This window comes from Psammomys obesus, unplaced genomic scaffold (genome assembly GCF_907164565.1).
Source record: "Psammomys obesus unplaced genomic scaffold, mPsaObe1.curated_primary_1811, whole genome shotgun sequence".
Lineage (NCBI taxonomy): Eukaryota > Metazoa > Chordata > Mammalia > Rodentia > Muridae > Psammomys > Psammomys obesus.
Window position 1 is genome coordinate 33870657 of NW_026592118.1, and position 14037 is coordinate 33884693.

At 43.7% G+C, this 14037-nt stretch overlaps 1 protein-coding gene across 1 annotated transcript in view; it reads right to left on the bottom strand.

The window, feature by feature from the left end:
• The window catches only part of Asns (asparagine synthetase (glutamine-hydrolyzing)), a 20414-nt gene extending 8374 nt beyond the window's left edge, over positions 1-12040 (bottom strand). The window contains exons 1-6 of the mRNA XM_055612831.1: positions 11920-12040; positions 8094-8365; positions 4637-4874; positions 1886-2071; positions 1568-1669; positions 944-1071 (exon numbers count right to left, since the gene is read on the bottom strand). Coding sequence (XP_055468806.1) covers positions 944-1071; positions 1568-1669; positions 1886-2071; positions 4637-4874; positions 8094-8342 — 903 coding nt within the window. The 5' untranslated portion in view covers positions 8343-8365; positions 11920-12040. The remainder of the gene's footprint in view (positions 1-943; positions 1072-1567; positions 1670-1885; positions 2072-4636; positions 4875-8093; positions 8366-11919) is intronic.
• Between the last annotated feature and the right edge of the window lie 1997 nt (positions 12041-14037).

Genomic DNA, 14037 nt, shown 5'->3' on the forward strand with positions numbered 1-14037 from the left:
CACACACACACACACACACACACACACACACACACACACACACACACTACTAAAAATACTGTTGGGTAAATGTGAAGACTTTCACAGTAGAATCAGGACCTGAGATCATCAAGCAGGCTCCAATGCCTGCAGAGTTAATACTGAGTATTACTGAATAATACTTCTTACTTTCAGAAGAAAACCATAATCAGTGAATCTTTGATTCTTTGGGACACGATGGATAAAAGTACCCAGTAGAGAAAAGTCCAGCACAGTTTTGTTCTCTACTACCAGGACAGCAGCAGAAAGAGGCAACGCTACCGTGTCAGAGAAGGTTTAAGTGGTGTGGGTCTTCTTAGTCACAGAGGCTTCTCCAGCCCTAGCTGACCAGGACCACAGATCGTTATTTTCAAAGTCTCACAAAAACTTCCCCTGACACTTCACAGGCCAGGCCCCCATGGTCTACACAGCCCTCGGCCTTATCTTCCAAGTGTCCACATTAGTCCAGTAAACTCTGAACACTCCAGCCCAGCGTTCCAAATGCCTTCCCCAATCCTCCCCAAAATAACATGGTCGTGTCTGTCACAGCCACATCCCACAATCCTAATACCAGCTTCTATTCTAGATTGCTCTCTATGGCTGTAATAAAGACCATGATGACTAAAATCAACCTGGGAGGAATGAGTTTATTTGGTTTACATATTCTGAGTCACAGTCCATGAAGCAGGAACTCAAGATGGGAACCCGAGTTCTGGAACCAGGAGGAGCAAGCCAATAAAAAAAGCAGTGCTCCTCCACAGTCTCTGATCAGGGATACTTAAGTCAAATAAACCCTTTCCTACCCAAGGTGTACTTGATCATGGCCTTTATCACAGTGACAACAGGCAAACTAGAGCAACTTCAGCTTGATTTTCATTCTAACAGGGCTAAGCTCTAAATGTACAATGGGCAGGTTGCACCGTACCTTTCTAGCGGCCAGCAGATCGGGGCTGTCTTCCATGCCAATAGCAAACGTCTGGAGAGGATACTGCACTTGGGTCTCCTTGAGTTGCTTCAGCAGGGAAGCAGCAACCAAACTGGAGTCCAGGCCCCCTGCAGCATGAGAACAAACTCAGCAATTACATGCCTTCATTAGACAGGGCAAAGGCGACCACACTCATGGTAAATGTCTGGATTGGAGACTGAGTCTTAAGATCTCCAAGTCTTATAAACTGAAATCATCTTTAGTGAGATTTATAGTGAAGCAAAATGAAGTTACTATAAATGTATGTATATATTCACATAGATACATGTTTGTGGTGTGTGTATGTGTCTGTTTGTGTGTGAAGTGAAGAATATAAGGCATAGGTTTTACTGGCCCCTACAGTAGCAACTGTTTCTAAAGTAGTTTAAAAAAAAAAATCAGTACACAGGATTCTAAAGAATGAGTAGCAACAAGCTCTTACACGAACAAATGCAGCTTATACACACACATCTAAAAGAAAGCAAAGACGAAATTATGTAGCAGGCCTTTAACACTCAAAGCTCAGGGCCAGCTACAAATCATTTAAACACCAGCAAGATGTATGCTTTCTTAAACTGACATCACCTGACAGAAGGCAGCCAATCCTCCGGTCAGTCATCAGGCGCTTCTTGATAGCGTTGCCAAAGAGGATGCGCAGATTGCTCTTCACGGTCTCTATGTCGAAGCCTGGCAACAGCAGAGAGTAAAGGAAAAGGCCTCGAGGCTGAGCTAGCGGAGGTGAGGCATACAAACCCCTACCTGACTGTGACGGCCTCACCAGAGGAGCTCCCACCAGCTCCGAATCAAAGAGGAAACAGATCTTAAAACGAGCATCACTCAAAAGATGTGAGCGGCTGGAGGCTTTCGGAGATGGGCTGGAATTTAGTCATGGGCATCACTCACCTGGGAAGAGTTTTTCCACGCTGTCGTAGAGGGCGTGGAGTGGTTCATCCCGACAGTGATGGTATTTGACCATTTCCATGGATACAACTTTGCCATTTGGTTTCAAATCCAAAACTTCGTAGTGTCCAGGAAGAAAGGGCTCCACTTTTAAGAAGGGCGTGGTGGAATGCTTCAATGAAACAAGCCCTACAAAGGCAAAATAGTAACACAGGCAATTGAGAGCTTCTCAGCAAACTTTACATCCTCTAATTATTTCCGCTTTGAAATACAAGTACATGCCCACTATAAAAAACAGTGTGGAGAGGAAATAATTACCCCAAACCCTACCATCTGTCTACTGAAGCGGTAATAGTGGCATAGAGACAGAACACAAAATTGCATGGATTTGTAGCTATTTGGTACAATAGGAAAATTATTCTTTTCAAGATAATACTTGGGCACACTTTTTAACTCATGTGTATTCAGTTGTTACAGTAACATTTTCAGAGAAGATCCTCTCCCACACTGAATAGCCCTGCTACCTTTATTAAAATTAAAGTCCTCATCATCGAATTCCTTTCCTTAGCTGAAATTTCTAATCAAGGAAACCTATTGTTTTAGATGTCTATACAAATTTTCAAAGAATACACAATAAGGACATTTGCTCAACCATGTTTGTAGCAGCTTTATTTGTAATAGCCAGAAGCTGGAAACAACCCAGATGCTCCTCAAATGAGGAATGGATATGGAAATTGTGGTACATCTACACAATGGAATATTACTCAGCAATATAAAACACGGAAATCATGAAATTTGCAGGTAAATGGTGGGACCTTGAAAAGATCATCCTGAGTAAGGTATCCCAGAAGCAGAAAGACACACATGGTATATACTCACTCATAAGTGGATATTAGACATATAATATAGGATAAACCTACTAAAATCTGTACACCTAAAGAAACTAATCAAGAAGGAGGCCTCTGGCTAAGATGGTCAATCCCCATTCAGAAAGGCAAAGAGGATGGACATCAAAAGAAGGAGAAAACAGGGAACAGGACAGGAGCCTAATCACAGACTGCCTCTGAAAGGCTCTTATCCTGCAGGCTATCAGAGCAGATGCTGAGACTTATGGCCAACCTTTGGGCAGAGTGCAGGGAATCTTATGAAAGAAGTGGGAAATGAGCTCCACAAGGAGAGCAACAGAACCAAAGATCTGGGCACAGGGGCCTTTTCTGAGACTGATACTCCAACCAAGGACCATTCATGGAGATAACCTAGGACCCCTGCAGAGATGTAGCCCATGGCAGTTCAGTGTCCAAGTGGGTTCCATAGTAATGGGAACAGGGACTGTCTCTGACATGAACTGATTGACCTGCTCTTTGATCTCCTCCCCCTGAGAGGGAAACAGCCTTACCAGGCCACAGAGAAAGACAAGGTAGCCACTCCTGATGAGACCTGATAGACTAGGATCAGAAGGAAGGAGAGGAAGACCTCCCCTATTAGTGGACTTGGGGAGGGGAAAAGGAGGAGAAGAGGGAGGAAAGGTGGGATTGGGAGGGGAGGAAAGGGAGGAGAAAGGGAGCTACAGGGAGATACAAAATAAATAAAGAATAATTAATAAAAATTTTGAAAAAACTTTTTAAAGGGAAAGTCGATTTCCTATCAGAAAGCAAACAAGAAGAGATGAAATCTGAGGGGGAAAAAAGACATCAAAACATTTATGATATTTTGCTAAGCATTTTTGTCATCACTGAGACATTTTAAGACCCCATGGTTCCCAAGACTTTAATAAGCAAAATGACCCACAATCAGGTACTCAGAAGCCACCTCCTATCCCTTAATAGCTGTCATATAATGTCTGTGAGAAAGCCACGTGACTTGTTTGTTCAGGTAGTTCTCATCCCAGACACTATCATGATCTTGACACAAAAGCCAGTGTTTTGTGGTAAACAGTTAAACACCTTATCTATACAGACACTTATAAGTTACTCTGAGTCTCTTAATCCAGGTCTGTGAACACTGAATGCAAAGGCCAAAAAGGAATCTATGGTTCTCACTAGCTGGCCGAGCTCAGATGCTGCACATCCCCGTAGAGGAAGCAGGCAACCAAAAGGTTTTAGGCAAAACACCTTGATGAGATGTTGTCAAAGACTGATAAAGGGAAGCAGCAGGCCAGATGAGATCATTTAATCTGTGTTGTGGTTTTGATGAGAATGGCCCCTGCAGACTCATGTTTGAATACTTGATTTTCCAGTGGATAGAACTGTTCAGGAAGGATTGGGAGGTGTGGCCTTGTTAGAGGTATATCTGTCGGGGCGGGCTTTGAAGTTCAGATCCCCAGTACCCATGCAAAACCTGGTAGCGGTATCCCGCATCTTTAACTCCAGTCCAGGGAAGGCAGGTCAAGGGAGGCAGGTGGAGCCCTGGAGCCCAGCGACTAGCCAGCCTCGCTAAATCAATAACATCACTAAGCTCTAAGTACACTCAAAAACTCTGTCTCGAAAACTAAAATGCAACACGGCGTGGTGCTGCATTCCTTTAATCCCAGAACTCAGGAGGCTGAGGCAGGTGGATCTGTGAGTTCTAGGTCAACCTGGTCTACATAGTGAGTCTCGAGACAGCCAGGGTTCGGATTTCAAATCCTCTTCACAGGATTTACCTACTAGTCATTTGTAAAAATTTTGATTGACACCTATAGGATTTTCAAAATGATCCAGGAAAAAAAAAAAAAAAAAAACCACAGACCCCAAATAGTTAAAAATCCACTCTTACCTTTAGCTTCTGAACACACAGCCAGAAACCCATCTTCTGTCATAGCTTTAAACAAAGGCCTGACTCCATAGGTATCTCTGCCCAGAAATACTTTCTTATTGGCGGTGTCCAGTAAGATAAACGCAAACACCCCATCCAACATCGAAACGGTCTGCTCGATACCTCCTTTGTCATAGAGGTGGAGAATTATCTCGCCATCCACATTGGTCTGATACTCAAATTCAAAACGCTGCTGCAGCTTGAGGAAGCAAAGCAGACGAAATGTTAGCATCCTTACATGTGCGCCAGTAATCCTGACTCAGCATTTCTGCGTCCTGTAATCAGTTCCTGTGCTTTGGAGAGTTAAAAAAAAAAATTATTATTATTATTATGGCATTATCAGAGTCTAGCTCGTCTCAACTTAAAATTCTGAAAATTCTTCACCAGGAAGGCTGAAGCCATGACAGTAGAGATGTTCTGAGAAGCAGAAGCAGGATATCGTGGTAAGACAGTAGTAACACATAAAGGGATCCAAGTGCGCATTTCACATCATGGTTTATACTATGCACATTATATTATACATGCACATTTATACAGGCCATCATCCTTTGCCACCAGGACCCCAGCCCTCAGACAATAATCTTGCAGGTGATTTAAGGCACAAATTCTGATTGCTTCTCCTCCACTAGCACACCACCAAAGGCTATGACAAAGTCATCAGATCCCCACTTCAGACTTGCAGGGTGTTTTCAGTTTTCAAAGAGGAAATTGAAATGCATACCTATGACCTATAAATACACCTGAGGTCTCTGCACCCCTAATGTGGGGTCCTCTGTGTAAAGCATTCACAGAACCAACAGAGCATGGGCTTCGGCTGCCTCTACAACATGACCAGCTAGCCACTCTCCCGAGCTTCTATAAGGACTACCTGGGTAACCGCAGCTCAGGTTGGTGGGGTTTGAAAATGTACCCCTCAGGACAGAAAAGGATGAGCACCACCTTCCACTCTTCTTTTCAACAGCATTCAAAAAGGAGGTATCCTGGTTGGGTGTGGTCGTGCATGCCTTTAATCCCAGCACTTTGGGAGGCGGAGGCAGAGGCAGAGGCAGAGGCAGAGGCAGAGGCAGAGGCAGAGGCAGAGGCAGAGGCAGAGGCAGAGGCAGAGGCAGAGGCAGAGGCAGAGGCAGATGAATCTCTGTGAGTTCAGGGCCAGCCTGGTCTACAAATTGAGTCCAGGACAGCCTGGGCTGTACAGAGAAAACCTGTCTCAAAACCAAACCAAAACAAACAAACAAGGAGGTGTTTCTTCACTAACAACTTCCAGTACTAATTCCAACTCCTGAAATGATACTCCTATACAGCAACCATATCCTGCCACCATCCTAAAGTCACACTGGCATCTGACTAGGCCCCCGGTTTATCTTTGCTGTCCCCTTCTGAACTCCTGGCACACTGCTGGCAATGTCCTATTTTGTGCAGTCATCAAAGCAGGAGGTGAAGATGGAACTTTGATGCTGTGTTTCTGAAAATACGAAACTCGTGCATTCTACTCTTAGGCAAGTTTCTAGCTTTCACATTTTCATAAGTTTGGATGTTTGATAGAAACAGCAGAAAGCCTTTGTAAGTATAACATATAACATTACATAAATTTAAAGAGACAGGGTTTTAACAAAATTAACATGAAGCAACACTGTCCAAGTAAATCCAGGTATTTTCTAACCTCAAACAAACCCAGATTCGTCCTAACCTCACTTCAGAAAGATGCAGGGCAGTACTGATACAGTGAGACCTCGCATTTCCACGTGTACTGGCTTGATGTAATAAATCCCAAACCCCTCCCACCTCACTCCTTTCATCTGCTCTTAACGTTCCTTTTTACTATTTCATCTCCAAGTATTTAGCTTTGTACACAGCAGGTCTTTAGTAAAGGTATACTTACTAAATGGCTAAACCCTACTTGGCAAGCAAACTGGCAAATAAAACCCATCGTTCAGGAATAAGATGAGCCAAAAGGTGGCTGAGGTATAAACCCCTACCAATGAAAAATGAGTATAGAAATCTCAAAATTTACCGAGAAACATCATAACTAACTCCTTAAACCCTGACTGAAATCTGTCCCTCCATGGGTACACAAGTGTGAGCGTGCACATATACACACCAAACAAAAAGCAAATCAAAACAAAAATAAACACAGCTAAATGTATTCTAGGGACATTTGGGGAAACTTAAGCATGAATTGGATATTAGAAATTATGGTCTTAGGTTTGGAATTTATGTTAGCTGGGAAAATGTCCTATTCTTATGAGCCAAATGGTTACATATTTTAGAGAAAAAGTATCACAATGTACCAACCAGAACAATTCAGCCTAAAAGAAATGTGCAGGCCTGAAGATAAATATAGACAAATATTAACAATTACCAGTTTTCATGCACATTGCTCGGAAGCAATTAAATGTTAGGGAAGGGATTAAAAAGCTGGCAACTATAACAAGAGGTTGTATTTGTACAATCTTGAAGGTTACCGATTTAACTGTTATTTATTTATTTTTTTTCCTTATGAAAAACTAGTCAAATAATCCTAGATTAGAAGGTTATTATATCTGGCTTCCGGGATCAACACTATCCCCTCACCCACTCTTGTTCTCTAGAACCAGAGTAGAAAGTTCCAATTTCAATCCTCCTGGTTCTTACTTAAATACTTCACGGCCTCCAGCCACCTTTCTACCATTTGGCTTCTACTAAAGATGAAACTGCAATAAATTTCTCAGCGGTCATATTATATATAACACCACAAATATCATCAACTCCCAACTCCTCAACTCTATCCCTTCTTTAATCCCTCAACTGCCGCTGCGCTTGGAATGTTTCTAGGAGTGGGAGATTGAATGTCCTGTCTGCCCAGTGCCACCTGGTTTCCCCTGACCACTGCTCTTTCCTAGACTGTTTTTCACTCTGGGGCCTCCACACACGTTACCCCCTTCCACGGGAAACACTTCCCAGTCTTGTCCCATGTTCACTGTTTAAGTCTTGCTTCCTCAGGGCCATCCCTGCTCACGCTTCCTGCAAACGGTTCTCCTAGACACACCACGTCAACATCTGCTTTCAGAAAGTTCGCTATACAGTGATTCTGTCTGTCTCGTGATAGAATAAGCTGCACTGGAGTACAGAGCTAACCATCTTTTTCACTGCTGAACCTCGATCACCTAATGCAGAGCAAAAAACAGCCTAATAAATATTAAAAAACTTGTAACAAGGAAAAAAAATTGAATCGGCATCCTCATTTTAATCTCTTTTTAAAAATCTAACCCATTTTACCTTTCTGTGTCAGTGCCCTACATACCTACAAGATCCGAGCAAATCTGGTAGGAACATAGAAAAAGGTTAACAAAGTAAAAAGCATGACACAAAACATGAACACCATAACCACTACATCTGAAGTTTAATTACAGAGAGCCATGCTCAGCTTCATTCTGCTTACCGCCCTGTGATTGTAGATTTCACCATTGTAACAGAGCCACAGATAAGGATATTTCTTCACTCTGATTGGCTGCATTCCAAACAGGGGGTCAACCACTGCCAAACGGTGAAATCCAAAACAGCAGTTGGTGTATCCATTGACATTCTCGAAGCGAAATGCATCCGGCCCCCTGTGTGCAATCTTCATCGCACTCAGACACTGCACGGAAAGGCAGTCATCGCTGCCGAAGAGGGCCCAAATGCCACACATGCTTCCGGAGAGCTGCAGGCACTCTATGGGGAAAGGCACAGGGTCTTACATTCAGCAACCAACTCTTAAGTCCAGAAACTTACACAACCCTCTCCAAAAGTTGGACACAACACGTCTTTATCTATAGCAATTTTCTATTAGGTTGGCAGGCAGATGGGGGATGATCTCATTTGTTTGCAAATATTAAAAAATACAGATGACCTTTATATTCAAGCAGGTACATAAGCTTAGCAACCAAACGAAGCCCACATCTCTCCCACCTTGGGATTTTGGGGGTGTTACACACAACAACATCCAACTTTGTATCTCTGCAGCTTAACACGCTTCCAAGATCAATGGCAGGCTTGGCTGGCTCCAAGCTAGGTGGGGATCCCAGCCTTAGCTCCCCCTGCTAAGAGTCTCAAAAAGCCAGCAAAGGTTTGGGAGGGTCTCCATGTTAGTCCAGGCTCTTCTTAAGCCCCCACAGTTAAACACCCTCTCTTTACCTTTACTTTCTGCACGTCAAATATAAAGGGAATAAATAGCAGCTCATAGGCACCGTGATGTGATATTAACATAGCTCCATAAGCATGCCACAACTTCGAGCTTAATCTCTTGGTGATTTATCTAAATGTGATAGAAGAATAAGAAAACGATAATCTCAAAACAATTTTGAGTGGACTGAGGATATAAAATATTTGCTGTTGCTCGGTGTTTGGGTACATAATGCTAGTGCTGAGGATAGAAACAGGGTGGATCAAGAGTTCAAGACCATGTGCTACATGAGATCTGTGCTGCATGAGATCTTGTCTCCACAAGAGAAAAGCTCAATATCAACATGTCCTCAATGACAAAAATATTCTCAAATGTTTATCTCAAAGCTGCATTGGTTAGTTAAGTACGATAGTTGAGATGCATGGCGATAAAACAACACTGGAGGAGGGGCAACTTAGATCCCCGTAGGCCAGAAAGCAAGTGATTCCTTCAAATATCTCCTTTAAATATTGCTAGCTCAAAATAGTTTAATGTAGAGTCTCCAACTAGCACATACTTCTGTATCTGTTCAAGATGCAAATCTTTAACAAAGGCCACATAATCTGGAACAAACACCCTAAAAGATACTCATATCAAACACCCTGAACAATACTTTGAAAATATTCCAACTGTATCAAAGCTTTGATGCACTTTGAGTACAACCGGACCAAACAATGAAAAGTGGCATCAAGCAAATCAAACTGAAGACAAAGTGCAAGTGGCACTTTTTCCATGACGATGTCCAGATAGTCTGCTATGGGATTGGTCTGCACATTCAGTAGAAAATCCAGAGATTTAGGAGGGTGGCTGTAAATCAGCAATGTTTGATTCAGTGCCGATGAAAAGTGGGTTAGCCACACAGCTCTAAACAAGATGTCTCCATCAAATCCCTCCCTTTTGAGCTCTGTGAACTCTGAAGAAGAGGAGGCAGAAGGAGTTAGGAAAACAAAAGGACAGAGGTCACCAGGTGAACAACTGAGCAAAGCCCACACAGCTCACAGAGACAGAGGTCCTCTGCTTATGTATAGCTGTGGTTCTCAACCTCGGGTTGAATGACTCTCTGCAGGGGTCGCCTAAGACCAGCAAGAAACACAGTTACAATATGGCTCATAACAGTAACAAAATTGCAGTGATGAAGGAGCAAGGAAAATAATTCTGTGTCTGGGGGTCACCACAACATGAAGAACTGTATTAAAAAGTGGCAGCATTTCCAAGGTTGAGAACCACTGTACTGTAGCTTTCAGTTTAGCACATTTATGGGACTCCTGAATGTGTTCATGAGTGGGTCTCTGATTGCTGTGCCTTCTCTTGAGAGTTCTTCTAGTTTTCTGTTGGCTTGGCTTGTCCGACTTCAATATGATGGTTTTCCTTTTATCCTATCTTACTATATTTCATTTATGTTCTGTCGTTATCTCTTTGAAGACTGTTCTTTTCTCGTGAGAGACAGAAAGGGAGTGAATCCGGCTAGGAGAGGTGGGAAGTATTCCATTCTAACTATTCCATTAGAGGTAGAGGGAGGGAAAACTGTATTCAGATTCTATTATATGAAAAAGGAATCTATGTTTAATAAAAGGGGGGAAATACAAAGAAAAATGGGCTTGCAAAGCCCTTCGAAAATCAACTGTGATTATCAGAAAAACCATTTACCTAGGTCTTAAGGCTCTTTAATGAACTGTCTGTTATGCAAAACATATGCCAGCCACTACTTTAAAACCCTTTCCTTCAGCAAGAATAAGGAAATTCAAACTTAGTTTTGTAATTGGGATCAGTCTTCTAAGCAGGCAAAGGCCCTCTTTGTACCGTTTTCCTCGCTGTTGTCTGTTCCTGTAATTTTCCACCTTTCCTGGTTAAACTTTTGTAGCAGCGCTGTCCAACGGGAATATGAACCGTATGGGTAATTTTAATACACTATTAAAGCCTATTAATAAGGCAAGAGAAAACACTAGAACTAATTTTAAACGCACCTTAACACGGCACATTCCACGCAAAATAATCAATACAACATAATCAAAATGGATTCTATTTTACACTGCTTTTCCTAAATTATTAAAACCGGACTGGAGGGACAGTTCAGTAGTTAGATGCTAAGGGCAACAAGCAAACCATCAAGAGTTCGGTTTTCAAAATCATCAAAATCGGATGTATTTCACACTTAACACACGCCAGTTCAGACTACCCAGCTCGTCTAAAGAGAGGTCAGTGCACGCCAAGTACACACTCTCGTGGAGTCTCGTGGCTCCCCCCGCTGGACAGCGTCACTTCCGTGCACCGAATTTCTATTGGTGATCTAACTAAACTTCAGAGAATACCTGACATTACAGTACGGGGCATCAATCAACGAAGAGAGTTAACTGGTAAATCCTGTAGGCCAAGGGCCAAGAACAATGGGACCTGTCCTCATATCTGAAAAGTTGCATTCATCTGAAACCAGGCCGGTGAAGAGCTACCCATTATTAGGGGAAAAAAAAAAAAAAAGCATGCTAATTCCTTTGCCTGTTTCTGTACTTGGCCGCCTGTCTCCTTAAACAGACCCACTCTTCCCCAGAGCTGCCCGGCTAGCAGTATGAAGCTGGAGTGTGGGGGAGGGGGACCGAGCAGCAAGGTGAGTGGGGATTCAATCCAGACAAACACAGTCAACCCCAGGGAGAGCCTTCGTCCTGCGCGGGAACCAGACCCCACCACTAGCCTGGGGCGCCCAACTGCGGCTGGTTTTTTGCAGGCTTCCATCTGGTCCTAGGCAAGGCCCTCGGATGGCCGAAGTTTCCCGGGCTTAGATGTCATACAGTAAAAGAAAATAAAAACATTTGTGGTGGCCAGACCAAGGCCACCTTTGCCTTCTGTCTGGAGGGGCCCTTGCCTTCACCAAGCTGCCCATAGCCAGCCAGGTGCGCAACAATCGCCCGCGTCTGCCCCGCCCTGGCACCCGCTGCACCGTCTGTCCGGCGCCAGACCCGGGGGTTTAGCACCCGCGTGCCCGGAACACGTGTGCCCGCGCGGATAGCGCATCCTCCGGCCTCCCGGGCGAGCAGAGCGCCCCCCCGCTGAGCACCGGAGTCCGGCTTACCTGCGCGTTAGAGGCTAGGGCCGGAGGAAGGGAGCGGAGGCAACGCGGTGACCAGAGGCTGCTTCCCACCTTAGAGCCGTCCAGCTTCGGCAACGTGTGCGGGAAGTTTCATCATGTCGCTGGAACCCAACCCGTGCGCAGGGGCGTGGCCAGCAGTGATGACGAGCTACGCCGGGCGGGGCTGAGGCCAGGGAGAACGCACACCCTGGGCCTGAGAGCCAGGAGATGTTCGGCTTCTCTTCCTCTAGGTACTGTGGCCGTGCTGCGTGTGGGATTACCGCAGAGGTGGGACCGGTGCCCCCCTCGGTTACCTGCCTGACCCACTCCTGCGGCAATTATAAGTCTTAGTACTTAGGAGGCTCCTGGCGAATTCATCAGCAGTTGAGTAAAAGGTCCCATTAGCAATAGATCCCCCCCTCCTTAATGGCAGCCTTCGCTACTCCTTAACGGAGGATGTGGATACACAAATGCTCGCTGAAATAATGAGACTGTAACACAGATAGGAAAAGCTGGAAGGATGCGCAAACACACTTTGATTAAATGTATAAGTTGGGTTCGTTGTGTTCCGCTTCCAGGCAGGGTGAATATTTCCTTCCTCTATATATACAGGGCTGACAAACTTGAAATGTAGTTGTGCTCTGGCTGTAGCCAGCTTTTGACCTTGCTTGTATTTGTAGCTTCTTCCACTCTTTGATTCCCCAGCTAGGCTGAGCAAATATTTCTGGGTAGATTCTAAACATATATAATTCATTTTGACTCCTTGTTGTACTTGGGTTTTGATGTATCACTTATAGGAAAGGACTTGAATTTTACTGTTTGAATTTTACTATTTTACTAATGAGTTCAGATAGTACCAGGGCATCTTATAAACCTCTTTTGTTTTTGTTGTTTGTTGCTTGTTTTTGGATTTTTGGGGGTTTGTTGTTGTTGTTTGGATTTTTGAGACAGGATTTCTCCGTGTAGCCTTGGCTTTCTCCGACTCACTTTTGTAGACTAGGATGGCCTAGAACTCACTGAGATGCACCTGCCTCTGCCTCCCTGAGTGCTGAGATTATAGGTGTGCACCATGCCTGGCTGTTTTTGTTTGTTTGTTTGTGAGTTATTTTTCTTTGTTTAGTGGGGTCTGTTTATTGGGTCACCTGTCTGTCTGTCTGTCTGTCTGTCTATCTATATGAAAGCACTGGGTAAGAAAACCCAGGGTCTTGCATTGTTACACAAGCCATCTGCCACCGTCCTACAAGCCCATTCCTGGAGTCTCATCTTTAAAATAAAGACCATAGAAACTAAATGAAGTCTTTCCAAGCCTGAGAGTCAATGTACTAAGAGAGCTTTGGTATTCATGGAGAGAAAGTCATTTGTTTTCATCCCTAGAATGTCAGTCTATCTCTTACAGGGTCAAAATAGCTACATTATTGAAGTTTGCATTGAGGACCGTCGGAAATGAAGTTTCCACATTCCCACACCTGGTACTCATAGATGCAGGAAGAATACTCAGCCCTTCTCTTACTCTGCCATACCTGGGGATGAGAATGACCCAGAATAGCTGAGTTATCCTAGAGACACTACTACTAAAAAGGCAAGAAATTGTGGAACCTCTGTGATTTTTCACTAGGCATGAAGTTTCCTCATAGAGTTAAATGTTTTCTTTTCCAGGTTTTGTTTAAACATTGCAATATTGTCCTAAAAGTAGACATTTCTCTTACTTGTAATCTGCACAGGGAGTTTAGGAGAGAGACTTTCCATTTAAAAGCACTTGAGGACTGACAAGATGGCTCAGGGTAGAAAGATGCCTGTTGCCAAACCATGACTGACAACCTGAGTTTCCTGGCACTCAAATGGTGGAAGATAGAATTTTTCCTACTTCCACACAAGAGCTGTGGCACACACACACATACACACACACACACACACACACACACACACACACACACACATGTTAGGCAGGCATGAAGGTAAAACCAGACAGATCTCTGTGAACTGAATTTTTTTGTTTTGTTTTCCTGTTTGTTTGTTTTTGAGACAGGGTTTATTATTTTTGTTGCTACATTATGAATTGTGCTATAAATATCTGATATGCAGAATATCTGATATCCAACCCTTGTGCAAGGGTCTTGACCC